Source organism: Erinaceus europaeus, chromosome 23 (assembly GCF_950295315.1).
Source record: "Erinaceus europaeus chromosome 23, mEriEur2.1, whole genome shotgun sequence".
Lineage (NCBI taxonomy): Eukaryota > Metazoa > Chordata > Mammalia > Eulipotyphla > Erinaceidae > Erinaceus > Erinaceus europaeus.
In genome coordinates this window covers 14,462,371-14,489,077 of record NC_080184.1, presented here as the reverse complement: position 1 = coordinate 14,489,077, position 26,707 = coordinate 14,462,371, and the positions used below count along the sequence as shown (strand labels likewise).

The 26,707-nt window shown below is 57.4% G+C and overlaps 2 protein-coding genes across 4 annotated transcripts in view; both read right to left on the bottom strand.

The window, feature by feature from the left end:
- Positions 1 to 504, bottom strand: part of NWD1 (NACHT and WD repeat domain containing 1) — a 27,568-nt gene extending 27,064 nt beyond the window's left edge. Inside the window, exon 1 of the mRNA XM_060181413.1 lies at positions 430 to 504. Within this exon, the coding sequence (XP_060037396.1) occupies positions 430 to 504 (75 nt within the window). The remainder of the gene's footprint in view (positions 1 to 429) is intronic.
- LOC103122645 (tropomyosin alpha-4 chain) overlaps positions 1 to 22,170 on the bottom strand; it is a 36,035-nt gene extending 13,865 nt beyond the window's left edge. The window contains exons 1-9 of one of the 3 annotated variants that reach the window (XM_060182403.1): positions 22,015 to 22,170; positions 18,755 to 18,880; positions 14,064 to 14,197; positions 13,035 to 13,152; positions 12,623 to 12,693; positions 10,344 to 10,419; positions 9,488 to 9,550; positions 9,321 to 9,390; positions 923 to 1,051 (exon numbers count right to left, since the gene is read on the bottom strand). In XM_060182403.1, the coding sequence (XP_060038386.1) occupies positions 969 to 1,051; positions 9,321 to 9,390; positions 9,488 to 9,550; positions 10,344 to 10,419; positions 12,623 to 12,693; positions 13,035 to 13,152; positions 14,064 to 14,197; positions 18,755 to 18,880; positions 22,015 to 22,128 (855 nt within the window). In that variant the 5' untranslated portion in view covers positions 22,129 to 22,170 and the 3' untranslated portion in view covers positions 923 to 968. Of the gene's footprint in view, positions 1 to 53; positions 1,052 to 9,320; positions 9,391 to 9,487; positions 9,551 to 10,343; positions 10,420 to 12,622; positions 12,694 to 13,034; positions 13,153 to 14,063; positions 14,198 to 17,104; positions 17,292 to 18,754; positions 18,881 to 22,014 lie in introns of those variants that run through there. The other 2 variants (XM_060182401.1, XM_060182404.1) reach the window with 2 other exon arrangements.
- Between the last annotated feature and the right edge of the window lie 4,537 nt (positions 22,171 to 26,707).

Genomic DNA, 26,707 nt, shown 5'->3' with positions numbered 1-26,707 from the left:
TTTCTTGGCTTCTTTCTGGCTAACGTTTGGTCCCGAAAGGAAGGAGGGATGAGAAATCTTGGCGGGAGTCATTTTGTAGCTTTCCCGCCAAGATTCGCCTGAAGTTTGGTCCCCGAAAGAAGGGAGAAGAAATCCCAGCGGAAGAAGGAAAAAAAAAAAAAAATCACTCTGTGACTTCCCCAGCTTCTGGTTAAAGTTTGGTCCCGAAAGAAAAAAGGGATGAGAAATCTTGGCAAAAGGCAAATTTTTTTTTTTTTTTTTTGGGGGGGGTAACTTTCCTCTCTGGCCTCTGGATAAAATTTGGTCCCGGAAGAAGGAATAAGCATTCTAACTTTGCCGGCCCCCTGACATACAGAGGACCTGACGTCAGGGCGACCAGGACGCGTGTCTTTCGGTCATGATTATTAGTATTATTATTCGCCCCCTGACTCTCCGCTTTGTCTCTCCTGGTCTCTGCCAGACGGAGGAGGAGATGCAGCCCGGCCAGTCAATCTGGACGCGCATTCTTGGTGTCTGTTAGTTCCATCTCTTTCCCTCCCCTGGAATCTCAAGCCTTCCCTGCGTGCAGAGACCTGGATCCCACTCCGTTCAGAACAGACCAGTGTGCAATCTTGGCCGGGAGGAGGAGGAGGAGGAGGAGGAGGAGGAGGAGGAGGAGGAGGAGGGGAGGAGGAGGGGTCCTCATCTACCCGCTGCTGCCCAGAAAATAATAAAAAGAGAAAACCCCAAACTGAAATCAAACACAACAGCACCCAGTCTGGCCCCGGATGGGATGGGCTCAGGCCAGTGCTGCTCACTGCACCGTCCTGGGGGGCGTCCCGGCTCCGCCTGGACCCCGCTCACCTCGGGGGGGAGTCACAGATGCAGAAGGAAAAGGGGGAGAGACCAGAGCGGAGAGAAGAGTGGGGAGGGAAGGAGGGACGGGCCGGCGCGAAGCTTCTCTGAGAGGAGCCGGGCAAGTCCTGGGCTCAGATGCAGTTGAGCTCGTTGAGCGTCTGGTCCAGCGTCTGGTGCAGCCCCACGTTCTCCTCCTTGGCCTGGGCCAGTTTCTCTGCGGGGGAGACAGGGCGACGACCGGGCTCAAAGGGACGACAAAGAGACCCTCCCGCCTGACGCTCTGAGGTCTCCTGGGTTCAAGCCTCACGCCACCATCAGCCAGAGCTCAGCGGGGCTCCGGGGAAAACAGTGAACAAATAAACAAATAATAAAATAAAATAAAATAAAATAAAATAAAATAAAGGGAGTCGGGCAGGAGCGCAGCGGGATAAGCGCACGTGGCACCAAGCGCAGGGACCGGCGTGAGGATCCTGGTTCGAGCCCCCGGCTCCCCACCTGCAGGGGAGTCGCTTCCCAGGCGGTGAAGCAGGTCTGCAGGTGTCTGTCTGTCTCTCCCCCTCTCTGTCTTCCCCTCCTCTCTCCATCTCTCTCTGTCCTATCCAACAACAATGACATCAACAACAACAACAATAATAACTACAACGATAAAACAACAAGGGCAACAAAAGGGAATAAATCAATAAATATATACAAAAATAAAGATAATTTAAAAAACAGGGGGGAGGGTCAGGTGGTAGCCCAACAGGTTAAGCTCACAAGGCGTGAAGCACAAGGACCGGCTGAAGGGTCCCGGTTCGAGCCCCCGGCTCCCCACCTGCAGGGGAGTCGCTTCCCAGGCGGTGAAGCAGGTCTGCAGGTGTCTGTCTTTCTCTCCCCCTCTCTGTCTTCCCCTCCTCTCTCCATGTCTCTCTGTCCTAGCCAACAACGACAACATCAATAATAACTATAACAATAAAACAACAAGGGCAATAAAAGGGAAAAAAATAGGGGCCAGGGGTTGGGCCAACCAATAGAGCTCACCTGTCACCCTGCACAAGGACCCGGGTTCAAGCCCCTGGTCCCCATCTGCAGGGGGGAAGCTTCATGATCGGTGGAGCAGAGCTATCTTTCTCCCCCCCATCCTAGCAACAACAACAACAACAACAATGACAACTAGGGCAGCAAAATGGGACAAATGGCCTCCAGGAGCAGGGGATTCGTGGTGTAGAAATAACCCTGGAGGCAAAAAAAAAAAAAAAGATTTTCCTGCCCGAGGCTTCAAGGCCCCAGGTTCAACTCCAGGCACCGTCATTAAGCCAGAGCTGAGCCAGGGCCCTGGCATAAAAAAAAAAAGTGGGTGGTCCGGAAGGTGGCACAGTGATAAAGCAGTGGGCTCTCAAGCACGAGGTCCCGAGTTCAGTCCCTGGCCACACACGTACCAGAGTGATGTCTGGTTCTCTCTCTCCTTTCTCATGAATAAATAAATTCTTAAAGTGGGGCGGAAGGAATACTATTCTGCAGTGAAAAAGGCGACCATTTGGGACAGACTTGAGTGAATCAGAGGTGGTGAGGGTAGAAAATGGAGTGGATTCTGGAGAGAGGAGAAGGAGAGACATGGCCTCGCCAGGGAGAGGGTGAACGCGAAGGAACTTGCAAATAAAATAACAACGATAACAATAATAGTAGGGGAAAGAGATCAACAGTGGCCAAGCAGAGGAGAAAGGTTCGTGTCGGGGAGCGGCCACTGGGACCCAGTGTCAGGGCTCAGGACTCGCAGGACTGAGTTCCCCGGAAGCCACAGGTTCCAACCCCGGCTCCAGCTTCTGTCACTGCTGAGTGGTGGGGCTCTGGCCTCTCGAGTTCCAAAAATAAATTAATTAAGTTTTCTTTCTCTTCTTTTATTTTCCCCGGAGCCCTGCTGAGCTGGGGCTGCTGGTGGCGCTGGGGCTTGAACCCGGGGCCTCGGGGGGAGAGGCCTGCAGAGCCCCGTGCCGTCTCCCCCCACCCTCTCTGTCTCCACCTTTACAAACTGCAAACAGAGGGCCAGGGGGTGGTGCTGCACCCAGTTAAGAGCCCTCGTACTGAGTGCAAGGAGCCACTTGAGGACCTGGGTTCGAGTCCCCGGGCAAATAAAAAGAAATGCAAACAAGGGCTGGGGAGAAGGCGTGAGGATTCTGTAAACAGACTCTCCTGCCTGAGCCTCTGAGGTCCCGGGTTCAAGCCCCAGCACCACCGTCAGCCAGAACTCCATCGGCCAGAACTCAGCGGGGCTCTGAGGCAAACTGACAACAACAACAACAACAATAATAATAATCTCTCTCTCTTTGAAAGCAAGTGTCTCTCTCCATTCCTCTCCCTAAGAACATGAAGGACTAGTGGACATGAACCCCAGTCAGGGTCCAGAGGGACAGAGGGACGGACGGATGCAGGGGCCTTCTCCCCATGGCACAGAGCAAAGCAGAGAGAAATCAGGACAGGGCCCAGGAGACGAGATGGGACCCCCCCAGCTGTGGTGGGCGAGACAGACCCCCTCCCCCATCTTTTAAATTTCCATTTTACTTTTCCAGAACCCGCTGCTGTTTCCTGTAACTTCTCAGGCACCAAACAGGTGTCCTCCTCCCCCACTCTTTTTTGGTTTATTTATTATTATTATTTTGGGGGGGGCAGTGCTCCCAGCTAGGACTCCAAGGCCAGCGGGGGGCGGAGTGCAGGGAGGAGGGATACAGGGATGGAGGGGTGGAGGGATGCAGGGGTGGGGGATGGAGGGATGCAGGGGTGGAGGGATAGAGGCATGCAGGGGTGGAGGGATGCAGGGGTGGAGGAATAGGGAATGGAGGGAGGCAGGGGTGGAGGGATAGGGAATGGAGCGGTGGAGGGATGGGGATGGAGGGGTGGAGGGATGGGGATGGAGGGATGCAGGGGTGGAGGGATGGGGATGGAGGGATGCAGGGGTGGAGGGATGGGGATGGAGGGATGCAGGGGTGGAGGGATGGAGGCATGCAGGGGTGGAGGAATGCAGGGGTGGAGGAATAGGGAATGGAGGGAGGCAGGGGTGGAGGGATAGGGAATGGAGCGGTGGAGGGATGGGGATGGAGGGGTGGAGGGATGGGGATGGAGGGATGCAGGGGTGGAGGGATGGGGATGGAGGGATGCAGGGGTGGAGGGATGGGGATGGAGGGATGCAGGGGTGGAGGGATGGAGGCATGCAGGGGTGGAGGAATGCAGGGGTGGAGGAATAGGGAATGGAGCGGTGGAGGGATGGGGATGTAGGGATGCAGGGGTGGAGGGATGGAGGCATGCAGGGGTGGAGGGATGCAGGGGTGGAGGAATAGGGAATGGAGGGAGGCAGGAGTGGAGGGATAGGGAATGGAGCGGTGGAGGGATGGGGATGGAGGGGTGGAAGGATGGGGATGGAGGGATGCAGGGGTGGAGGGATGGGGTGCTCAGAGGCTCAGGTGAGCTGGGTGTACCGCTCCTCGGGATGGAAGGGGCACAGGGACAGAGGGACGGACAGACAGATAGAAGGGGGCGGAAGGTCAGAACATGAAAGAGAAGAAAACCCTTGTGAGTGGAGGGAGTGGAGAGGAAGGAGGATGGGGAGCCTTGGAGAGGTGAGAGGGGGAGAGGGAAAGAGAGATGGAGAGAGAAGGGAGAAAGGGAAAGAGAGAGAGGAGAGGAACGGAGAGAGAGGAGAGGGTGAGGGACAGAGAGAAGAACGGGAAACAGGAAGTTTGCATCCATCAGGCAGGAATGGAGAGAGAGGAGGAGGAAGAAGAGGAGGAAGAGTCTGCACTGATCCGGCATGGAGAGAGAGAGAGAGAGAGAGAGAGAGAGTCTGCACTGATCCGGCATGGAGAGAGAGAGAGAGAGAGACTGCACTGATCCGGCATGGAGAGAGAGAGAGAGAGTCTGCACTGATCTGGCATGGAGAGAGAGAGAGAGAGAGAGAGAGAGAGGGAGAGAGAGTCTGCACTGATCCGGCATGGAGAGAGAGAGAGAGAGAGAGAGAGGGAGAGAGGGAGTCTGCACTGATCCGGCATGGAGAGAGAGAGAGAGAGGGAGAGTCTGCACTGATCCGGCATGGAGAGAGAGAGAGAGAGAGAGAGAGAGAGAGAGGGAGAGAGAGTCTGCACTGATCCGGCATGGAGAGAGAGAGAGAGAGAGAGAGAGGGAGAGTCTGCACTGATCCGGCATGGAGAGAGAGAGAGAGAGAGAGAGAGAGAGGGAGAGTCTGCACTGATCCGGCATGGAGAGAGAGAGAGAGAGAGAGAGAGAGAGAGAGGGAGAGAGAGTCTGCACTGATCCGGCATGGAGAGAGAGAGAGAGAGAGAGAGAGGGAGAGTCTGCACTGATCCGGCATGGAGAGAGAGAGAGAGAGAGAGAGAGAGAGAGGGAGAGTCTGCACTGATCCGGCATGGAGAGAGAGAGAGAGAGAGAGGGAGAGAGAGAGACTGCACTGATCCGGCATGGAGAGAGAGAGAGAGGAGGGAGAGAGAGGGAGAGTCTGCACTGATCCGGCAGGAATGCAGAGAAAGGAGAGAGAGAGAGAGAGAGAGAGGGAGGGAAGGAGAGGGAGGGAGAGAGAGAGACAGGGAGAGGGAGAGAGGGAGGAGAGAGAGGGAGAGAGGGAGGGAGGGAGAGAGAGAGACAGGGAGAGAGAGAGAGAGAGACAGGGAGAGAGAGGGAGAGAGAGAGACAGGGAGAGAGAGGGAGAGAGAGAGGGAGAGAGAGAGAGACAGGGAGAGAGAGAGACAGGGAGAGGGAGAGAGACAGGGAGGGAGAGGGAGAGAGACAGGGAGGGAGAGGGAGAGAGACAGGGAGGGAGAGGGAGGGAGGGAGGGAGAGGAGCAAGCCTGCGGGAGGGAGGGCAGGAAGCTGTGGGGACCGGGAGGCGGCGCCGCTCTCCTGACACAGATCCGCGTCCTGCCCCGGGAGGGAGCCGCGGCGGCGGGGAGGCTGCACCGGCCTCGGATTCCCTGCCGCGGGCGCGTCCCGGGGTGCAGGGCGCGGGGACGCGGGGCGAGGGGACGCGGGGACGCGGGGCGAGGGGCGCAGGGTGAGGGGTGAGGGGTGCGGGGACGCGGGGCGCAGGGTCCGGGGGCAAGGGGTGCAGGGTGAGGGGCGCTGGGCGAGGGGTGAGGTGTGCACGGGTACGGGGTGCAGGGCGAGGGGTGCGGGGACGCGGGGCGTGGGGCACAGGGTGAGGGGCGCGGGGACGTGGGGCACAGGGTGAGGGGCGAGGGGCGAGGGGCGCGGGGGAGGGGCGAGGTGTGCAGGGGCGCGGGGTGCAGGGCGGACTCTCTGGAGGCTCCTTTCCCCCAGGCTGGGGGGGTGTCGGGCTCTCAGGGAGAAACTTCCGGAAGAATGCAAAGCATCTCAGACATGCCAGGCGGGGCCTGGAGACCTGACACTGCTGGAAATTCCAAGGGAAGAAATAAAGAGAGAGAGAAAGGAAGAGAGAGAGAGAGAGAGAGAGAGAGAGAGAGAGGCAGGAAAACAGAAAGCACCAGGCCAGGCCCAGCGCCCCACCCCCACCTGCAGGGGGGAAGCGTCTCGAGCAGGGCTGCAGGGGTCTCTCTCCCTCTCTTCTCAATCTATCTCCGTCTCTATCCAATGTAAAAATAAATAAATAAATAGGGGCCGGGCGGTGGCGCACCTGGTTGGCGCACGTATTACAACGTGCAAGGACCCAGGTTCAAGCCCCCGGTCCCCACCTGCAGGAAGAAAGCTTTGTGAGTGGTGAAGCCGGGCTGCCGGTGTCTGTCTCTCTCCCTCTCTATCATCCTCTTGATTTCTGGCTGTCTGTATCCAATACAGACATGATAGTTAAAATGATACAATATACAATAATACAATGATAATTAAAAAAAAAAAAAAAAGGGCAGGGGGAGACAGCAAAATGGTTATGCCAACAGACTCTCCTGCCTGAGGCTCCTAAGTCCCAGGTTCAATCCCTCGCACCACCATCAGCCAGAGCTGAGCAATGCGCTGATGTTTCTCTCTGTGTGTGTCTCTCTCTGAATTTCTCTCAAAAATAAAATATTAAAAAAACCCATATCTTCAAAAAAATAAATTAAATAAAACTATTAAAGAAAAATAAACAAAATGATGTGTGTGGGTAGACAGCATGATGATTCTGCAAAGAGGCTCTCTTGCCTGAGGCTCTGAGGTCCCAGGTTCAATCCCCAGCGCCACCATCAGCCAGAGCTCAGCAGGATGCTGGTTAAAAAATAAATGAAAGTGGTCCGGGAGGTGGCGCAGTGATAAGGCTTTGGACTCTCAAGCATGAGGTCCTGAGTTCGATCCCCAGCAGCACATGTGCCAGAGTGATGTCTGGTTCTTTCTCTCTCCTCCTGTCTTCTCATGAATAAGTAAATAAAATCTTTTAAAAAAATAAATAGGAGTCGCTTCCCAGGCGGTGAAGCAGGTCTGCAGGTGTCTGTCTTTCTCTCCCCTCTCTGTCTTCCCCTCCTCTCTCCATGTCTCTCTGTCCTATCCAACAATGATGACAGCAACAACAACAACAATAATACCTACAACAATAAAAAAAAAAAGGGCAACAAAAGGGAAAATGAATAAATATAAAAAAATTAAAAACAACAACAGAAAAAGCAACAAGGGCAACAAAAGGGAATAATAAAAAGAATCGATCATAAACTAGAATAGAATCATCCAGTGACTAGATAGAGAATGGAGAGGATGGAATAGGAGATGGAGAGAAGAGGATAGAAGAGGATAGGAACAGAATAGATAATGGCGAGAAGCGAACAAGATAGAACACGACAGAACAGAACAGGCCAGAATGTGAACAGAACAGAACAGGATGAACAGAATAGGACAGAACAGAACAGAACAGAACAGGATGAATAGAATAGGACAGAACAGAACAGAACAGGATGAATAGAATAGGACAGAACAGAACAGAACAGGATGAATAGAATAGGACAGAACAGAACAGAACAGAACAGGATAGAATGTGAACAGAACAGAACAGGATGAACAGAATAGGACAGAACAGAACAGAACAGGATGAACAGAATAGGACAGAACAGAACAGAACAGGATGAACAGAATAGGACAGAACAGAACAGAACAGGATGAACAGAATAGGGCAGAACAGAACAGAACAGAACAGGATGAACAGAATAGGACAGAACAGAACAGAACAGGATGAACAGAATAGGACAGAACAGAACAGGATGAATAGACTAGGAAAGAACAGAACAGAACAGGATGAATAGAATAGGACAGAACAGAACAGAACAGGATAGAATGTGAACAGAACAGGATGAATAGAATAGGACAGAACAGAACAGAACAGGATGAATAGAATAGGACAAAACAGAACAGGATAGAATGTGAACAGAATAGAACAGGATGAATAGAATAGGACAGAACAGAACAGAACAGAACAGAACAGGATGAATAGAATAGGATAGAACAGAATAGAACAGAACAGGATGAATAGAATAGGACAGAACAGAACAGAACAGGATGAATAGAATAGAACAGAACAGGACAGGATGAATAGAATAGGACAGAACAGAACAGGGGTAGAATCAACTAGAACAGCACAGCATGTGGACAGAACAGAACAGAACATGGCAGCATGGCCCAGGCGTAGGGATAACAGTTCACAGTACGATAAAGGGACCCGGCTGAGTGCACCTGTTCCCAGGCACAAGGACCCGAGTTCAAGTCCCCGCTAGCCAACTGCAGGGGGGAAGTTTCACCCCGAGCGGTGAAGCAGGGCTGCAGGCAGGGGTCTGTCTGTCTGTCTGTCTCTCTCTCTCCTCCCCCCCCTAAATTTCTCTGCGTCTCTATCCAATAAGTAAACACATAAATTAATATCTTAAAAGATAGGACACTCAAGCCTCACCACCCCCCTCCCTGTTCCCCACCTGCAGGGGGGAAGCTTCCTAAGTGGTGCGAGTTCTCTCCATATCTCTCCCTTCTTCTAGATTTTTCTTTTTAAAAAATTTTTTATATATTTATTTTCCCTTTTGTTGCCCTTGTTGTTTATTGTTGTAGTTATTATTGATGTCGTCATTGTTGGACAGGACAGAGAGAAATGGAGAGAGGAGGGGAAGACAGAGGGGGAGAGAGAGAAAGACAGACACCTGCAGACCTGCTTCACCGCCTGGGAAGCGACTCCCCTGCAGGTGGGGAGCCGGGGGCTCGAACCGGGATCCTTACGCCGGTCCTTGCGCTTTGCGCCACGTGCGCTTAACCCGCTGGGCTACCGCCTGACCCCCAGTGTTTATAAATCTGTGTTATCTATCCATCCATGTATGTCTATATCAATGTTTCTATTATCTCTCCCCCTCTCTCTCTGTATCTGTCTGTCTATCCTGGAGAAGGCCCAACTATGTGAGTAGGGGTCCCTGACCCTGAAGACACAGCGGCCCCGAGCCTTGTCCCCCAGGTGACCCCAAGTGTCCCCCGTGTCCCCAGGCGGGAGGGAGCCCCGGCCGGGACCCCAGCCCAGGGTGGAGGGGCCGTACCTTCCAGATCATCGATGCTCTTCTCCAGTTTTGCCACGGTGCGCTCTGCGAACTCCGCCCGGGTCTCGGCCTGGGGTGGGGAGACACAGGGGGACATGGGGGTCAGCGGGAGGGCGGGGGAATGGGCCCAGAACCCACCACCCTGCGGCCCCCGGCCCCGGGCCCACCTCCTTCAGCTTGTCCGACAGAAGCTTGAGCTCTTCCTCATACTTGTCCTCCTTCTCCGAGTACTGGGGCCAGTGACAGAGCAACGGAGTAATGAGAGGGGACCCAGACGACACACACACACACACATTCACTATCATCATCATCATCATCATCATCATCATCATCATCATCATTCCTGCAAGCTGCTGAGTTTTGGTTCCCTAGATTCCACACAGGAAGGACCGAAGCCACCCAGTATCTTTTAACATCACTTTTGATGGCAGAGTAGTATTCCACGGGGGGGGGGGGAGAGGTCGAGGGTCAGGCTTCTCAATCAGACAGAGACCCATGGCCTACTGAGCCATCTCTCCAGCAAGACACTCCTTCCTTTTCTGTTTTTTTTTTTTTTCTTTTTTTAAAATTTATTTTCCATTTTGTTGCCTTGTTTAACACTGTTGTGGTTATTGATGTCGTTGTTGTTGGATAGGACAGAGAAACATGGAGAGAGGAGGGGAAGACAGAGAGGGGGAGAGAAATACAGACACCTGCAGACCCGCTTCACCACTCGTGAAGCTTCCCCACCCTGCAGGTGGGGACCGGGGGCTCGAACCCGGGTCCCTGTGCTTAAAACTGAGCGCACCACTGACTGGTTCCCCCACATCCTTCATCCCTTCTCTTCTCCTTCTTCCTTCTTTTTTTTTCCCTCTGGCACGTGGGACACTGGGGACCCCATGGCCGAGACCCTGTCATCCCACCCCCCGGACCCTCCCCTCCCTGGGTCACCAGCCTCCCTTCCTGTGGGCAGGGGTGCCCGTGAGGAGGGACTTGCTCACCCGGTCCAGCCGCCCCCCTGCAGCCCCCCCCTCCCGCACCCACCTTCTCAGAAGCCGCCTCCAGAGACTTGAGGTTGTTGGTGACGTTCTTAAGCTCCTCTTCCAGGTCCCCACACTTCCTGCAGGGGGAGGCGCCAGCTTCTGGGGCTGCCCTGCCCTGCCCTCCCCTGCCGTGGACCCCAACCCCCAAAAGCAGTTTCCAAAAAATAAAATGCAAGAAAATAAAGGCAGGGAATGAACGCATGGGGGGCCGGGGCGGGCAGGGACCTGAGCAGAGTCTCCCTCTGGTATGTGCGGTGCTGGGAGTCGAACCCAGGACCTCACAGCGGCAAGCCCAGAGCTCTAACCGCTGCACCGCCCGGGTCCCCCACCCCATAACTCTTCTGTTGTGTTAGAAAAAAAAAAGAAAGAGAGAGAGGGAGTCGGGCGGTAGCACAGCGGGTTAAGTGCACGTGACACCAAGTGTAAGGACCGGCGTGAGGATCCCGGTTCGAGCCCCCGGCTCCCCACCTGCAGGGGAGTCGCTTCCCAGGCGGTGAAGCAGGTCTGCAGGTGTCTGTCTTTCTCTCCCCCTCTCTGTCTTCCCCTCCTCTCTCCATGTCTCTCTGTCCTATCCAACAACAACGACATCAACAACAATAATAACCACAACAATAAAACAACAAGGGCAACAAAAGGGAAAATTAAAAAAAAAAAAAAAAAAAAAACAGACAAACCAACGAAACCACTCACTATCCAAGTGAGCTCTCTCTCAAACCCAACCATTTCTTTCCCTTTCCTTCCCTCCCTTTCTCTCTCTCTCTCTCTCTCTTTCTCTGTCTTCAGAGTTATGGCTTGGGCTCAGCGCCAGCCATTGTGAATCCACTGCTCCTGTGACCATTTTAAAAAATAATAATTATTATTATTTAAACGCTTTTATTTATTTATTCCCTTTTGTTGCCCTTGTTTTATTGTTGTAGTTATTATTATTGTTGCTGTTATTGATGTCATCGTTGTTGGCTAGGACAGAGAAATGGAGCGAGGAGGGGAAGACAGAGAGGAGGAGAGAAAGACAGACACCTGCAGACCTGCTTCACCGCCTGGGAAGCGACTCCCCTGCAGGTGGGGAGCCGGGGGCTCGAACCGGGATCCTTACGCAGGTCCCTGTGCTTTGCGTAATTATTATTTTTTATCTTTATTTATTTACTACTGGATAGAGACAGCCAGAAATTGAGAGGGAAGGGGGGAGACAGAGACACACCCGCACCCCTACTTCACCACTGCAAAGCTTCCCCCCTGCAGGTGAGGACGGGGGCTGGAACCCGGGTCCTTGTGCCTTGTGCGCTCAGTCAGGCGCGCCACCACTCGGCCCCCTCGTCCTCTTTTTGAGAGAGACCCCAGCTCCGAGCTTCCTCCAGTGCTGTGGGGGCCGGGGTCTCGAACCCAGCTCTTTGCGCCTTCCGTCGAAGGAGCCACTTTCCTGCCACCCCTGCTTCCCAGCACCCCCCACCCGAGTGTGTGAGCGCCAGGCTGGGGGGGCGGGGGGACCCAGAGAATGTTCCGGAAGCAGGTGTCCTGCCCGGCTCTGAGGGGGCCTGAGGGGGCCAGCGGCTGGTGGGAGGACACCCCCAGGGCCCGGGAGGGAGGGACAGATGGACGCCCTGTGGGGGGGGGGCAAGCTGCCCAGAGGGGTGGGGGGTTCAGGGACATCTGTCCTCACGGGCCCCCAGGCTTTATGGGAGGGAACAGGGCTCCCCACCTACCACTCCCCAGAAACCTGGTTTAGGGGCCAGGGGGACGGCACAGGGGCTCTGCACACAGACCCTCCCGCCTGAGGCTCTGAGGCCCCGGGTTCAAGTCCCAGCACCACCAGCAGCCAGAGCTCAGCAGGGCTCTGGGGAAAATGATAATTAATAATAATAATAATAATAATGGTTCTCCAAACAGACTCTCCTGCTTGAGGCTCTGAGGCCCTGGGTTCAATCCCCAGCACTACCACTCAGCAGGGCTCTGGTTAAAAAAACCCCAAAAAATAACCCCAAACTTGATTTTAGTTACTGCTCTGTGTCTTGCCACATATCAGGGCTGTTACTGCATCTACACGACTTCACTGCTCCTCACAGAGCATCAGAGACGAGAGACAGAGACAGAGACGAGAGACAGACAGACACCCGCAGCCCCGTTCCACTGCCTGGGAAGCTTCCCCCTGCAGGTGGGGGCTGGGGGCTTGAACCCGGGTCCTTGTGCTGTCGTGTGTCTGACTCCCTGGGGAGCTTCATGTGGGGGGTGGGGGGCTGTGGGCCCAGATGCCACCCCCCCCGACCCTGGGTGGGACTCACTCACATCTCAGACACCTCCGCTCGCTCCTCTGCTCTCTCCAGTTCTCCCTCCAGGATCACCAGCTTCCGGGCGACCTGCGGACAGACAGACGGACGGATGGGAGGAGTCAGCCACCCACCCCCAGGGTAGGGGTTACAGGGGGGCAGGGGGCTCGAAGCTTGGTGAGTCCTGGAGGAAGCCTGTCCATCAGAGAGAGAGAGAGACACACACACACACACACACACACACAGAGCCCGGACGAGTACTGGAGCTTCCCCAAGTGCTTTGGGGCCTACAGTGTGGTGCCAGGCCTCAAGCCCTCCCCGGGGACCCTCCATCCTCCGGGGCACTTAACCCCCCACCCCTAACCCCCCTCCCCCGGGCAGGCATCCGGGCTCCTGGGAGCTCCCGTGTGGGCACCAGCACCGACATGCACCTCCTCGTATTTGCGGTCGGCCTCCTCGGCGATGTGCTTGGCCTCCTTGAGCTGCAGCTCCTGGATCTCCATCTTCTCCTCATCCTTCATGGCTCGGTTCTCGATCACCTTCATGCCTCTGTGGGGACAGGGCAGGGGCAGGGGCAGGAGTCGAGGGTCAGGGGGCAGAGCGCTGGACGCTCAGGCCTGGGGCTCCGGGTTCCATCCCCGGCCAGAGGGAGGCTTGGGGGGACGGGGATGGGGGTCTCTCTCTCTCTTTCTCTCTCTCAGTAAGGCTCTGAGGAAATAATAATAATAATAATAATAATAATAATAATAATGGTTCTGCAAACAGACTCTCCCGCCTGAGACTCTGAGGTCCCGGGTTCCATCCCCAGCACCACCAGTAGCCAGGGCTCAGCAGGGCTCTGGACTGTCTGTCTGTCTGTCTGTCTGTGTCTCATTAGAGGAAACTCAGACTCTAAGGAAGCCACTTGAGGCCCCACTGCTGGCCTCGTCCTCCTTCCTGCCACCCCCTCCCCCGGGTGACGGCCACCCCTAAGCAGGACCCCCCGACTGCCTGGTGTAGGTGTCCCCTGTCTGTCCGTCACACTTGTCCCTGGGAACAGGCTGTGTATGTTTGTCTGTCCCTCACATGTGTCCCCGGGGTCCCTCCTGGCCTGTCCCCCCACCTGCAGTGTCCCGTCCCCCATTTGTCCCGTCCCCTGTCCATCTCCACCTCTCGGTCCTGCCAGCCACCCTCTTGGCCTCCTCCAGCGTCTGTCCCGAGTCCGTCCCCCCGTCTCTCCCTGACCCGCTGTCCTCCTGTCCACCCCATATGCTACTGTCCCCCTGTCTGTCCCCACTGCTCAGTCTTTCTGCTGCTTTCTCGGCTCCTGTTCCCATGTCCCCCCATCTCTCCATGTCCCTATGCCCTGCCACGTCCCCCCATCCGTCCTCACCACTTGCTCTGTCTACCGCCTTCTCGGCCTACCCCGGTTTCTGCCCCCCGTCCTCCCATCCGTGCCCTGTCCCCCCGTCCGTCCCCACCTCTCGCTCTCATCGGCCGCCTTCTCGGCCTCCTCCAGCTTCTGCAGGGCGGTGGCCAGCCGCTCCTGCGCCCGGTCCAGCTCTTCCTCCACCAGCTGGACCCGACGGTTCAGGGCCGCCACGTCTCCCTCGGCCTGCGGGACACAGGACACGCGGACGGCTGAGCGGGGGGATCCCACGCCCCTGGGGGCTGCAGCGCCCACTCCGAGGGTCCGGGGGCCCCCACCAAGGTGAACCAAGAATTGGTTCAAAAAGAAGTGCATTTGGCACCTCAAGGTGTTTCATGGTCCGGAAGGTGGCTCAGTGGTTACAGCGCCCGACTCTCAGGCTTGAGGGCCCCGGGGTAGAGCCTTGCATGGCATTGCAGGCCCCAGAGGGAGACTCTGCCCCTCTCTCTCTTTCTCTCTCTCTCTCTCTCTCTCTCTATCCTTATCCGTCTCTCTTTCCCAGAGCCCTGCTGAGATCTGGCTGATGGTGGTGTTGGGGATTGAACCCAGGACCTCAGAGCCTCAGGCAGGAGTCTCTGCATTACCAAGATGCCGTCTCCCTGGCCCTGTGACTCAATTCTAAAAAGATTTATTCAAAAGTCGGGCGGTAGCACAGAGGGTTAAGCGCACGTGGCTTAAAGCGCAAGGACCGGAGTAAGGATCCTGGTTTGAGCCCCCGGCTCCCCACCTGCAGGGGAGTCGCTTCCCAGGTGGTGAAGCAGGTCTGCAGGTGTCTGTCTGTCTCTCCCCCTCTCTGTCTTCCCCTCCTCTCTCCATTTCTCTGTCCTATCCAACAACGACGACATCAATAACAACAACAACAACAACAATAACTACAACAATAAAAGAACAAGGGCAACAACAGGGAATAAATAGATATTAAAGTCCAACACTATCTGCAGATAATGCTTCTTCTTCATTTATCATTTTAAACTTTTTTTTTTAACCACAGCACTGCTCAGCTCTGGCTGATGGTGGTGCGGGGGACTGAACCTGGGACTTTGGAGCCTCAGGCATGAGAGTCTGTTTGCGCAACCATTACGCTATCTACCCTCCACCCTTGAAACATTTATTTTTAAGATTTTATTTATTTATTCATGGGAGAGCCAGGAAAGTAAGAACCAGACGTCACTCTGGTCCAGGTGCTGCCGGGGAGCGAACTCAGGACCACCGGCTGGAGAGTCCAAGGCTTAATCCACTGCGCCACCTCCCGGACCACCATTAAAGAAAAAAAAAATCCATTATATTTATTTATTAGAGACAGAAACGGAGAGGAGCGGGGGGGGGGGGGGGAGAGACAGAGAGACACCCGCAGCCCTGCTCCACCACTCCTGAAGCTTCCCCCCTGCAGGTGGGGACGGGGATAAGGGGGGACGGAGAGGGGGGCTCGAACCCGGGTCCTTGTGCATTGTAACATGTGCGTTCTGCCAGGTGTGCCACCGTCCGGCCCCCTTATTCATTTATGAAAGAGACAGAGCCAGAGAGAAGACGCAGGCAGCAGCCCGCCCAGCTCTGGGGCAGAAGGGACCCAAGGCCTGCATCCCGGCACCCAGTGCCCGGCCCCACCCTTGGGTGTCCCAGCCCTTCCCAGCCCGGGACAAAGGCCGGTCCTTTTAAGGCAAAACCCGTGGCCAGGAAGCGGCTGGCTCAGCGCTCAAGAACCTGAACCAGAGCGGCGGAGGCCCCGCCCTCCGGCCGGCGGAAAAAATGAGCAAAAAAAAAAAAAGAGAAAAAAAAATTGAATTTTTTTCCTCTTTTTAAAAAAACGTCCCAGCCCGGCTGTGAGTGCAGGAAACGGCTTCAACTTTCTCTCTCTCTTTCTCCCCCCCCCCCAAGACATTTCCCCTTCTTCCTGCTAGAGAAAGGGTCCCCCTACTTCTTCACCAAAGAGAGACCCCCCAAGCCAGGGTCTCCATAGAGTACCCTGCTTACCACCCCCACCCCAGCCCTCTAGGATGGAGAGAACTTTTTGGGTGGGTAGCCCAGTGGGTGGGGTGCCAGCCCCCGGGAAGGGGGGGTGCATCTACTCCCGGGACCCTCTCCGAGCTGGCCACCCGGACTTGAGAATGAGGGGCAGGGGCTCCTAGGGGCGCCAGGTGCCGGGAGACCCCCTCCCATGCCCCCTGCCCACATCTGGGGCTCGGCCCCGGGCCAACATTCCATTCGAGGGGGTCCAGGAAGAGGGTGGGTCCAGGGGAGCCTCACCCCTGGGAGGGGGCCGTGGGGACTCGGGGCTCCACTTCCGGCCCCCCAGACACGCCGCAGCCCCCCCCCCCACTGCCCCCCAGCAGCTGGGAGAGTCCTGTCCCCCCAGTTCGGGGCCCGGGAGGGGGTCCCGGTCAGTGGCCGGGACAATGGCCGCCGTCCTGTCCCCCACCAAGTCCCCAGCACCCCAGCAGCCCCCCCACCCCCACGTGGACCCCCTCCCCTCCACCCAGGGCCTGGGGGGGATGTGGAAGGGTCCCAGGGGCCCCACCCTGGGGTGCAGGCGGGGCTGGGTGGGTGGGGTGCAAAGTGGGGGGGTCTGGTGCCTGCAACAGGAAGTCTGGGGGGGCACGGCGGGTGGGGGGGCTGCTGGGGGTCACTGGGGAGAACAGGGGTACCTGGGGGGGTCTGCTGGGGTCCAGGGCACCCTGGGGGGGTCTGCTGGGCTGGGGGCACCCGGGGGGCTGCTGGGGGGCTTCTCGGGCTGGGACACCCTGGGGGGGCTGGGGAGCTGGCAGCACCGGGAATTTGGGGGGCGGCATTAGGTGGGGACCTTAATCGGGGGCCCTGGGGGTGACTGGGACTGGGGCGCCCAGTGGGCAGCCCCTCAGGGAGTCTGGGGGCGCGCCCAGCATTTGGGGGGGGGTCTCCGGGGCCGGGGTCCCAGGGTGGGCACAGCTGGGGCTGGGGGCTGAGGTTGGGAGTCCCGGGGTGGGGTCCCCGGCTCGTGGGCCGGTTCGGGGGGCAGAGGGGGAGCCCTGGGGTCGGAGGGGCCCGGATCCGGGCGCGGCTGGGGTCCGAGGTCTTGGGGTGGGGCTGGGGGCCGCGGGGTCCCCGGGCTCGGCTCACTTTCTCGCGGCGCTCCCGCTCCCCATCCAGCTCCCTCTGCAGGCCCTGCGCCCGGTCCTCCGCCTCGTCCGCCTGCTGCTGCAGCGCCTGGATCTTGCGCTTCACGGCCTCCAGCGAGCTGACACTGGCCATGGTGGGACGGAGAGCTGCCCCAGGCGCGCGCGGGCCCCCGCCTGTGTCGCCTGGCAGCCCCGCCCCCTGACGTCAGCGGGTGACGTCGGCACCGCTGGACCCGGCCCTTTCCGGGACTTAATCTGGAGAAAGGCCAGAGGCCGAGCCCCCCAGCCCGGGATCCCCGAGAATGCCACCAATAGGACCTGGGACCCCCAGTCCGACCTGTGCCCCCATCAGGGGGGTCCCGCACCCCCCAGTTGGTCCTGGGATCCCAGAGTGGATACTGTGTCCCCCAAGTCAGCTCTGGACCCCCCATTCCCACGTGCGCCCAAGGATCCCCTCCCAGACCAGCTGGGCTCCCCGAGTCTGACAGCACCCAGATTTAAGTCCACACACCCCCAGCACCCCCACACCTGACTGGGGGTCCCCAAGAACGTGTGGACCCTGGGGGCCCCCCACTTCAGACGTGGCCTGGTACCCAAGTCCAGTGCCGTCCCCGGCTTCCTGGTGGACAGATCTCACTCCCCCCAGTCAACGCAGCACCCCCAAATTCCCTGGGCTCCCCCTAAGACGACCCTGGGCTCCCCACTCGGCCCTGCCCTCCCCAAGTTGTCCCTGGACCCCCAAGTTGTCCCTGGACCCCCAAGTTGTCCCTGGACCCCCAAGCGGTCCCTGGACCCCCAAGTTGTCCCTGGACCCCCAAGTTGTCCCTGGACCCCCAAGCTGTCCCTGGACCCCCCAAGCTGTCCCTGGAACCCCCAAATTGTCCCTGGACCCCCCAAGTTGTCCCTGGATCCCCCAAGTTGTCTCTGGACTCCCAAGTTGTCCCTGGACCCCCAAGCTGTCCCTGGACCCCCCAAGTTGTCCCTAGACCCCAAGTTGTCCCTGGATCCCCAAGCCAGACCTGGGCCCCCTAATTTTCTGTGCACTCTGGGCCCCCCAAGACTGAGACCCAGGTCCCCAAGTCTGAGGGCACCAGCTATAGGCATCCACATACACCCCGGCCCCCCAGACGCCCCCCACCTGGTGAGGGGTCCCCATGTGCTCCCCTGCCCCAGGTTCCTCCCAGCCCTACACTTGGGGTCTCCCAAGGCCCCCCTTAGACTGGTCAGGGGTGTCCCCAAGTCTGGGGTCCCCCAAGGCTCCCCTTAGACATGTCAGGGGGATCCTTGAGTCTGGGGTCCCCCAGGGCTCCCTTAGACTGGTCAGGGGGCCCCTGAGTCTGGGGTCCCCAAGTCCCCCCTTAGACTGGTCATGAGGGGTCTCCGAGTCTGGGGTCTCCCAAGGTCCCCTCTTAGGCTGGTCAGGGGTGTCCCCAAGTCTGAGGCCCCCCAAGGCTCCCCTTAGACATGTCAGGGGGGTCCCTGCATCTGGGGTCCCCAAGGCCCCCCTAGACAGGTCCTGAGGTCCCCGAGTCCGGGGTTACACGGCTTTCTGAGTTCACACAGACCCAGGTGGCCCTGGGGGTGCCCACACCCACACAGCTCAGGGTCCCTCTGTCCTCCGGGGACCTCCCACCCTAGCGCCGTCACTCACGTCCGCGGCCTTCTTCTCCGTGAGCCCCAGGCGCTCCTGGGCGTCTCTGAGGCTCTCTGAGTACTTGTCCAGCTCATCCTCGGTCCCCTTCAGCTGCTTCTGCAGGTGGGTCAGAGCCTCCTCTGCCTGCCAACAAGACGGGGGGGGGGGGGGCGCCATCAGTCTGGGGGGTCCCCCTCGCCCTCTCCAAGTCGGCCTGGGCTAAAACGCCCAGCGCTCACAGCCCAGACCTGGCCGCCGCCCAGGTGTCTGACCTCAGGGGAGCGGCTGAGAGAGCGGTGGTCTAGATACACCACGGAATACTACTCAGCCAAGAAGAAGGGTGAGGTGACCTTCTTCCCCTCCTCTGGGATGGAATCCTGGGAAGTGAGGTCAGCCAGAAAGACAAGGTTGAAGATGGGCTGATCTCAGTCACGGACACACAAGTGGGGGAAATGAGAACAGGAGGGGAGACACTAAGCAGAACCGGACTGGGTCTTCTACTTCTTCTTCTTATTGGCCATCAGGGTTATGCCTGGGGGCTGTGACTTTACTGGATTTTTGTTTTGTTTTTGTTTTTTAGAGGGTGAGGGAGAGAGAGGACGGAAAGGAGGAGGAGAAACCCCACGGCCTTGTTCCATCCTTCACGAAGCTTCCTCTGTGCGAGGTATCACCGTGCTTGAACCCGGGTCCTTGTGCACAGGGGGAGGTGTGCACTCTGTGTGGTGAGCTGTCTCCCGGCCTTGGAAAAGTGTACGGTCATGAGGCCGGGCGGTGGCGTGCCCAGTTGAGTCCACATACCACCCTGTGCAAGGACCCGGGTTCGAGCCCCCGCCCCCCACCTGCGGGGGGTGGGGGAAGCTTCAGGAGTGGCGGGGCAGGGCCGCAGGCGTGTCTCTCTGTCTCTGCTCCTCTCAGTTTCTCTTAGTCTTTATCAGAAATCAGCCTCTCTCTTTTGTATTTATTTATTTTTTAATTCCCCCTCCCCCCCAAGCACTGCTCAGCTCTGGTTTATGGTGGTGCAGGGGATTGAACCTGGGACTTTGGAGCCTCAGGCATGAGAGTCTGTTTGCAGAGCCGTGATGCTGTCTATCCTCCACCCCAGTCAGTCTCTTAATAAAGCACTAAGAGGGAGTCGGGCGGTGGCGCAGCGGGTTAAGCTAAGCGCAGGTGGCACAAAGCGCAGGGACTGGCAGAAGGATCCCGGTTCGAGCCCCCGGCTCCCCACCTGCAGGGGAGTCGCTTCCCAGGCGGTGAAGCAGGTCTGCAGGTGTCTGTCTTTCTCTCCCCTCTCTGTCTTCCCCTCCTCTCTCCATGTCTCTCTGTCCTGTCCACAACAGCAGCAATTACAACCAGGGCAACAAAAATGGGAAAAATGGTCTCAAGGAGCAGAGGATTCCTGGTGCAGGTACCGAGCCCCAGCAATAACCCTGGAGGCAAAACAAAAAAACAAACAAACAAAAACAAAAACAATGACAGAGAGGCAGAGACAGAGACAAAGAAAAGACAGCCAGACACAGACGGCTATAGGAATAGGAAGACAGAGAGACAGACACACAAGCACAGAGACAGAGAGACAAGGACAAAGAGATGCAGAGACAGAGCAGAGAGGAGAGACAGAGACAGAGACAGCCTCCTGAGCACACAGGTGGGGCTGAAGCCGGCCCGGCCACCCGCCCCTCACGCCAAGGACAGGACGGCTGCACCCAGGAGGAGGGCGGTGCAGCCCCACCTGTGGGTCTCCCCGCTGGGCACCGGGTGGCACCGGCCCGCCCATCGAGGACACAGTCACCGGCCGTCAGAGCTGAACTGGCCGCCCAGTGAGCACCCCCACCCGCCCCACCCTCATCCAGTGGGGGCCTCAAGCAGCCCCCGGGCTCACTCCCTGGCCTCCTGCCCCACCCCAGACACGGGGGATCGGGTGCCCACCCTCCCCGGGGCCGGAACTCTTAATGCTTTATTTATTTATTTATTTATTTTAATTTTTTTTAAATTTTATGTTCTCCTTTGTTGCCCTTGTTGTCTTTTTATTGTTGTGGTGGTTATTATTGTTGTTGATGATGTCGTCGTTGTTGGACAGGACAGAGAGAAATGGAGAGAGGAGGGGAAGACAGGGGGAGAGAAAGACAGACACCTGCAGACCTGCTTCACCGCCTGGGAAGCGACTCCCCTGCAGGTGGGGAGCTGGGGGCTCGAACCGGGATCCTTACGCCGGTCCTTGCGCTTTGCACCACCTGCGTTTAACCCGCTGCACTACCCTATATTTATTTATTTATTTATCTATCCCCTTTTGTTGTCCTTGTTTTATTGTAGTTATTATTGTTGTTGTTACTGATGTCATTGTTGTTGGCTAGGACAGAGAGACATGGAGAGAGGAGGGGAAGACAGAGAGGGGGAGAGAAAGACAGACAGACACCTGCAGACCTGCTTCACCGCCTGGGAAGCGACTCCCCTGCAGGTGGGGAGCCGGGGGCTCGAACCGGGATCCTGATGCCGGTCCTTGCGCTTTGCGCCGCCCGGCCCCCTTTCTGTCATTGTTTGTCTCTGTCCGTTGTCCCTCTGTCTCTCTCTATTGGTCTGTCTCTTCATCTCTCCCTATCTCTGTCTCTCTCCCTGTTCCCGTCTCTCCTCATCTGTTTGGCCCTCTCCTCTGTGCCCTTCTCTGTCCTGTCTCTCTCTCCTCCTGTCTCACCCCATCTCTGTCATCTCTGTCTCTCCTCGTCTCTGTTTTGCCCCCCCCAGCCTGCTTGACCTGTTCCTCAGTGGCTTTCTATGTCTCTTGCCACCCCTGTCTCTCTCTGTCTCTGTCTCTCTCCATCTGTCTCTCACTGTCTGTCTCTCCCCATACCTGTCCTTCTGTCTGTCTCCCCCGTCTGTCTCCCCGTCTGTTTCTCCCCCCGTCCCTGTCTCTCCCCGTCTGTCTCTCCTGTCTGTCTGTCTCTCCTGTCTGTCTGTCTGTCTCTCCCTGTCTGTTTTTCCCTGTCCCTGTCCCCCCGTCTGTCCCTCTGTCTGTCTCTTCCCATCCCTGTCCCCCGTCTGTCTCCCTGTCTGTCCCCTGTCTTGTCTCTTCCCACCCCCGTCCCCTTGTCTGCCTCTCCCTGTCTCTCCCTGTCTGCCTCTCCCATCCCTGTCTCTCCCCGTCTGTCCCCCCCTCGTCTGTTTCTATTTCTGTCTCTTCCCCTCTGTCCCCCTGTCCACCTCCCTGTCTGTCTCCCCCCCGTCTGTCTCTCCCTGTCTGTCCCCCATCCGTCTGTCCCTCTCCCCGTCTCTCCCCCACTCACCTGCCTGGCCCGCTCCTCTGCGGCCTTCTTGTCGGCCTCGGCCTGCTCTGCGCGGTCAGTGGCGTTCTCCTTGTCCAGCTTCAGCATCTGCATCTTCTTCTTGATGGCCTCCATGGCGGCGGACGGGAGGACAGACAGACAGACAGACAGATGGAGGACACGCGGGCTAGACTGAGCCTCTGCCAGCGCCCAGCGGCCTTATACCGGGGCGCCGCCCTGCTTGGAGGCAGCCCAGGTGCTTGTGGGCCAGCCCCCACTCGCCAGGGGAGGTTCTCTGGCTGTGGCTTTGCCTTATTTGGGCCTCGAGCTGGTCTGGGAAGAGCCGCCTGGCCCCACCTGGCTCCACCTGGCCTGGTCTCGTGCCCCCCCCACGGCCGCCCAGCTGGGGCCTGGGCCCCTCCCCTGCCTGGGGGTCACCCCGCGTGCTGCCCACTTTCTGGGAGACCGGCTCTCCGTGTCTCAGCTACTCGAGGGGACAGAGAGATTGACAGGGAGACAGGGAGACAGAGAGACACCTGCAACCCTGGCCCACTCCTGAAGCCTCCTCTGCGGGTGAGGGCTGGGGGCTCGAACCCGGGTCCTTGTGCCTGGGGACAGGTGCACTCAGACAAGTGCCTTCTTTTATTCCCTCTCTTTCTTTCTTTCTTTCTTTCTTTCTTTCTTTCTTTCTTTCTTTCTTTCTTTCTTTCTTTTCCCCCAGAGCCCTGCTGAGCTCTGGCTGGTGCTGAGAATTGAACCCGGGGCCTCAGGCAGAAAAGTCTATTATTATTATTATTGTTACTACTACTATTATTATTATTTCCCCAAGCTCTGCTAACCTCTGGCTGGTGGTGGTGCTGAGGATTGAACCTGGGACCTCAGAGCCTCAGGCTGGAGAGTCCTTTGCAGAACCATGATGCCGTCTCCCCTGTCCCTTGCCCCCTGTCTCCTGTCTCCCTGTCCCTCCTCCCTGTGTCCCCCTGTCCCTGTGTCCCCCTGCCACCTTGTCCTCATGTCCCCCTTCCCTCTGTCCCCATCCCCCCATTCCCATGTCCCCTGTCTTCATGTCTCATGTCCCTCTGTTCCCCTGTCCCTCTGTCCCCTTGGCCCCTGTCCCTCTGTTGCCCTGTCCCCTGTCCCCCCGTCCCCATGTCCCCTGTCCCCCTGTCTTCATGTCTCCTGTCCCTCTGTCCCCTGTCCCTCTGTCCCCTGTCCCCGTGTCCCCCATCCAGCGTGTGTGAGCTGAGTCAGGGGGTCCGGCTCTGGCCGTGCCCCCCGGGACCCCGCGGTCCCCCCAGCAGGTGCAGCTGCTGAATTCAGACTCCAGGAAGGAGGCCCATCCCCCGGGAACCGGGCCCCACGGCCGCCGCCTTGCAGGGAAGATCTGGGGGTCCACGGGGCGGAACCCGAGCCTAGTGGCTGGAAGGAGGGCTGGGTCGTAGCGCCGCCCTCTGGCCTCACTCCCTGGTGCCCGGCCGGCTGCCCACCCGCCGGACGCCGCCATGGCTGCCTTGTGCAGCTGGGTCCCACGGGGCGTCCTGGGGGCCAGAGGGCCTCCCACCCTGACATCACATGGAGATGGGGGTGCCACCAAGAACCAGGGGCTGGGACAGACAGACTCATTTATCTGTGAGAGAGACAGAGAGACAGGGGAGAGAGAGAGGAGAAACGGAGATAGAGAGAAGAGAGAGACAGAGATAGAGACACAGAGAGGAGAGAGACAAGAGATAGAGATAGGATAGAGACACAGGAGAGAGACACAGAGAGAGATGGAGAGAGACAGAGGAGGAGAGAGATGGAGGGGGAGACCCAGAGTGAGACAGAGGAGAGAGATGGAGGGGGGAGACCCAGAGTGAGACAGAGGAGAGAGATGGAGGGGGAGACCCAGAGTGAGACAGAGGAGAGAGATGGAGGGGGAGACCCAGAGTGAGACAGAGGAGAGAGAGATGGAGGGGGGAGACCCAGAGTGAGACAGAGGAGAGAGATGGAGGGGGAGACCCAGAGTGAGACAGAGGGGAGAGAGATGGAGGGGGGAGACCCAGAGTGAGACAGAGGAGAGAGATGGAGGGGGGAGACCCAGAGTGAGACAGAGGAGAGAGATGGAGGGGGGAGACCCAGAGTGAGACAGAGGGGAGAGATGGAGGGGGGAGACCCAGAGTGAGACAGAGGAGAGAGAGATGGAGGGGGGAGACCCAGAGTGAGACAGAGGGGAGAGATGGAGGGGGGAGACCCAGAGTGAGACAGAGGGGAGAGAGATGGAGGGGGAGACCCAGAGTGAGACAGAGGAGAGAGATGGAGGGGGGAGACCCAGAGTGAGACAGAGGGGAGAGAGATGGAGGGGGAGACCCAGAGTGAGACAGAGGGGAGAGAGATGGAGGGGGGAGACCCAGAGTGAGACAGAGGGGAGAGAGATGGAGGGGGAGACCCAGAGTGAGACAGAGGGGAGAGATGGAGGGGGGAGACCCAGAGTGAGACAGAGGAGAGAGATGGAGGGGGGAGACCCAGAGTGAGACAGAGGAGAGAGATGGAGGGGGGAGACCCAGAGTGAGACAGAGGGGAGAGATGGAGGGGGTGACCCAGAGTGAGACAGAGGAGAGAGATGGAGGGGGTGACCCAGAGTGAGACAGAGGGGAGAGATGGAGGGGGGAGACCCAGAGTGAGACAGAGGGGAGAGATGGAGGGGGAGACCCAGAGTGAGACAGAGGGGAGAGATGGAGGGGGAGACCCAGAGTGAGACAGAGGGGAGAGATGGAGGGGGAGACCCAGAGTGAGACAGAGGGGAGAGAGATGGAGGGGGAGACCCAGAGTGAGACAGAGGGGAGAGAGATGGAGGGGGGAGACCCAGAGTGAGATAGAGGGGAGAGATGCAGGGGGGAGACCCAGAGTGAGACAGAGGGGAGAGAGATGGAGGGGGGAGACCCAGAGTGAGACAGAGGGGAGAGATGGAGGGGGAGACCCAGAGTGAGACAGGGGGGAGAGAGAGAGATAAGAGAGAGAGAGAGAGAGGAGAGAGAGGGAGAGAGAAAGGGAGGCAAGAAAGAAGCAGAGCCTCTCGGGAATCAAAGTCAGAACCTTATGCTGGAGAGTAAATCACTTTATCCAGCTAGTCTTTCATTATCATTCATTTATTTATGAGAGACAGACAGACAGACAGACAGACAGGGAACCAGGGCCTTCCTCTGGCCCATTCAGTGCTGGGGATCAAACTTGGGACCTCATGCTTGAAGGTAGAATTTATAGAATTATTTTATCTATCTCTTTTTTGAATTATTTATTTTCTCTTTTTGTTGTCCTTTATTTGTTTTTAACAAGAGAGAGATAGATAAATGGATAGATAGATAGATAGATAGATAGATAGATAGATAGACAGAAACAGACAGACACCAGAGCCCCGCTGAGCTCTGGCTGCTGGTGGTGCTGGGGCCTGAACCTGGGGCCTTAGAGCCTCAGGCAGGAGAGTGTTTGCAGAACCATTATTATTATTATTATTATTATTATTGTTATTTACCCAGAGCCCCGCTGAGCTCTGGCTGCTGGTGGTGCTGGGGACTGAACCTGGGGCCTTAGAGCCTCAGGCAGGAGAGTGTTTGCAGAACCATTATTATTATTATTATTATTATTATTATTATTATTATTATTATTATTGTTATTTACCCAGAGCCCCGCTGAGCTCTGGCTGCTGGTGGTGCTGGGGACTGAACCTGGGGCCTCAGAGCCTCAGGCAGGAGAGTCTGTGTGCAGAACTGTGATGCCGTGGAAGAGGAGGAGGAGAGAGAGAGGAGAAGAAGGAGAGTGAGAAGAAGAGGAAGTGGAGGAAGAGGAGGAGGAGAAAGAGGAGGAAGAGGAGGAGGAGGGGGCGGAGGAGGAGCCCCAGGGCCCGGCTGGGCCAGCGCCTCCCTCCCTGGGGCCGCGGCTCCGCTGGGGAAAATGGACAAACAGGCCTGGCCTGCGTGACTCAGCTCAGCGGGACAGACAGACAGGCTGCAGCCAGCCGGGGCCCAGGACTTCTGCCGGCTGCCCAGAGCCCCAACAGACCTCCCTCCTTCCTCCCTCTTCCCTCCCTCCTTCCTCCCTCCCTCCTTGTTTATTTTTTCTTTATCACTTCTTTCTTTACTATTGGGAGAGACAGAGAGACATGGAGAGGGGAGGGGAGACAGAGAAGGAGAGAGACAGAGAGACACCCGCAGCCCTGCTTCACCACTCGTGAAGCTTTCCCCCCTGGGGCTCGAACCCTGGTCCTTGTGTGCTGTAATGTGTGCTCGACCTTGTGTGCTCGAACCCTGGTCCTTGTGCACTCAGCCAGGTACACCCCCACCCGGCTCCTCCCTTCCCTCCTTCCCTCCTTCCCGACTGATTGACTGAGACAGAGAGAGACCCAGAGCCTCCCTCCGGCAGATGGTGGTAGAAATCAAACTTAGGACCTTATGCTGTGATTTATTTAATTCCATTTCTTTCTTTCTTTCTTTCTTTCTTTCTTTCTTTCTTGCTGTGATTTAGTTTTAATTACTTTTTTTATTAGACTTTTTTTTTTTTTTTGCCTCCAGGGTTATCTCTGGGGCTCTGTGCCTGCGCTACAAATCCACTGCTCCTGGAGGCCATTTATTTTCCCTTTTGTTGCCCTTGTTGTTTTATTGTTGTAGTTATTGTTGTTATTTCTGTCGTTGTTGTCGGATAGGACAGAGAGACATGGAGAGAGGAGGGGAAGACAGAGAGG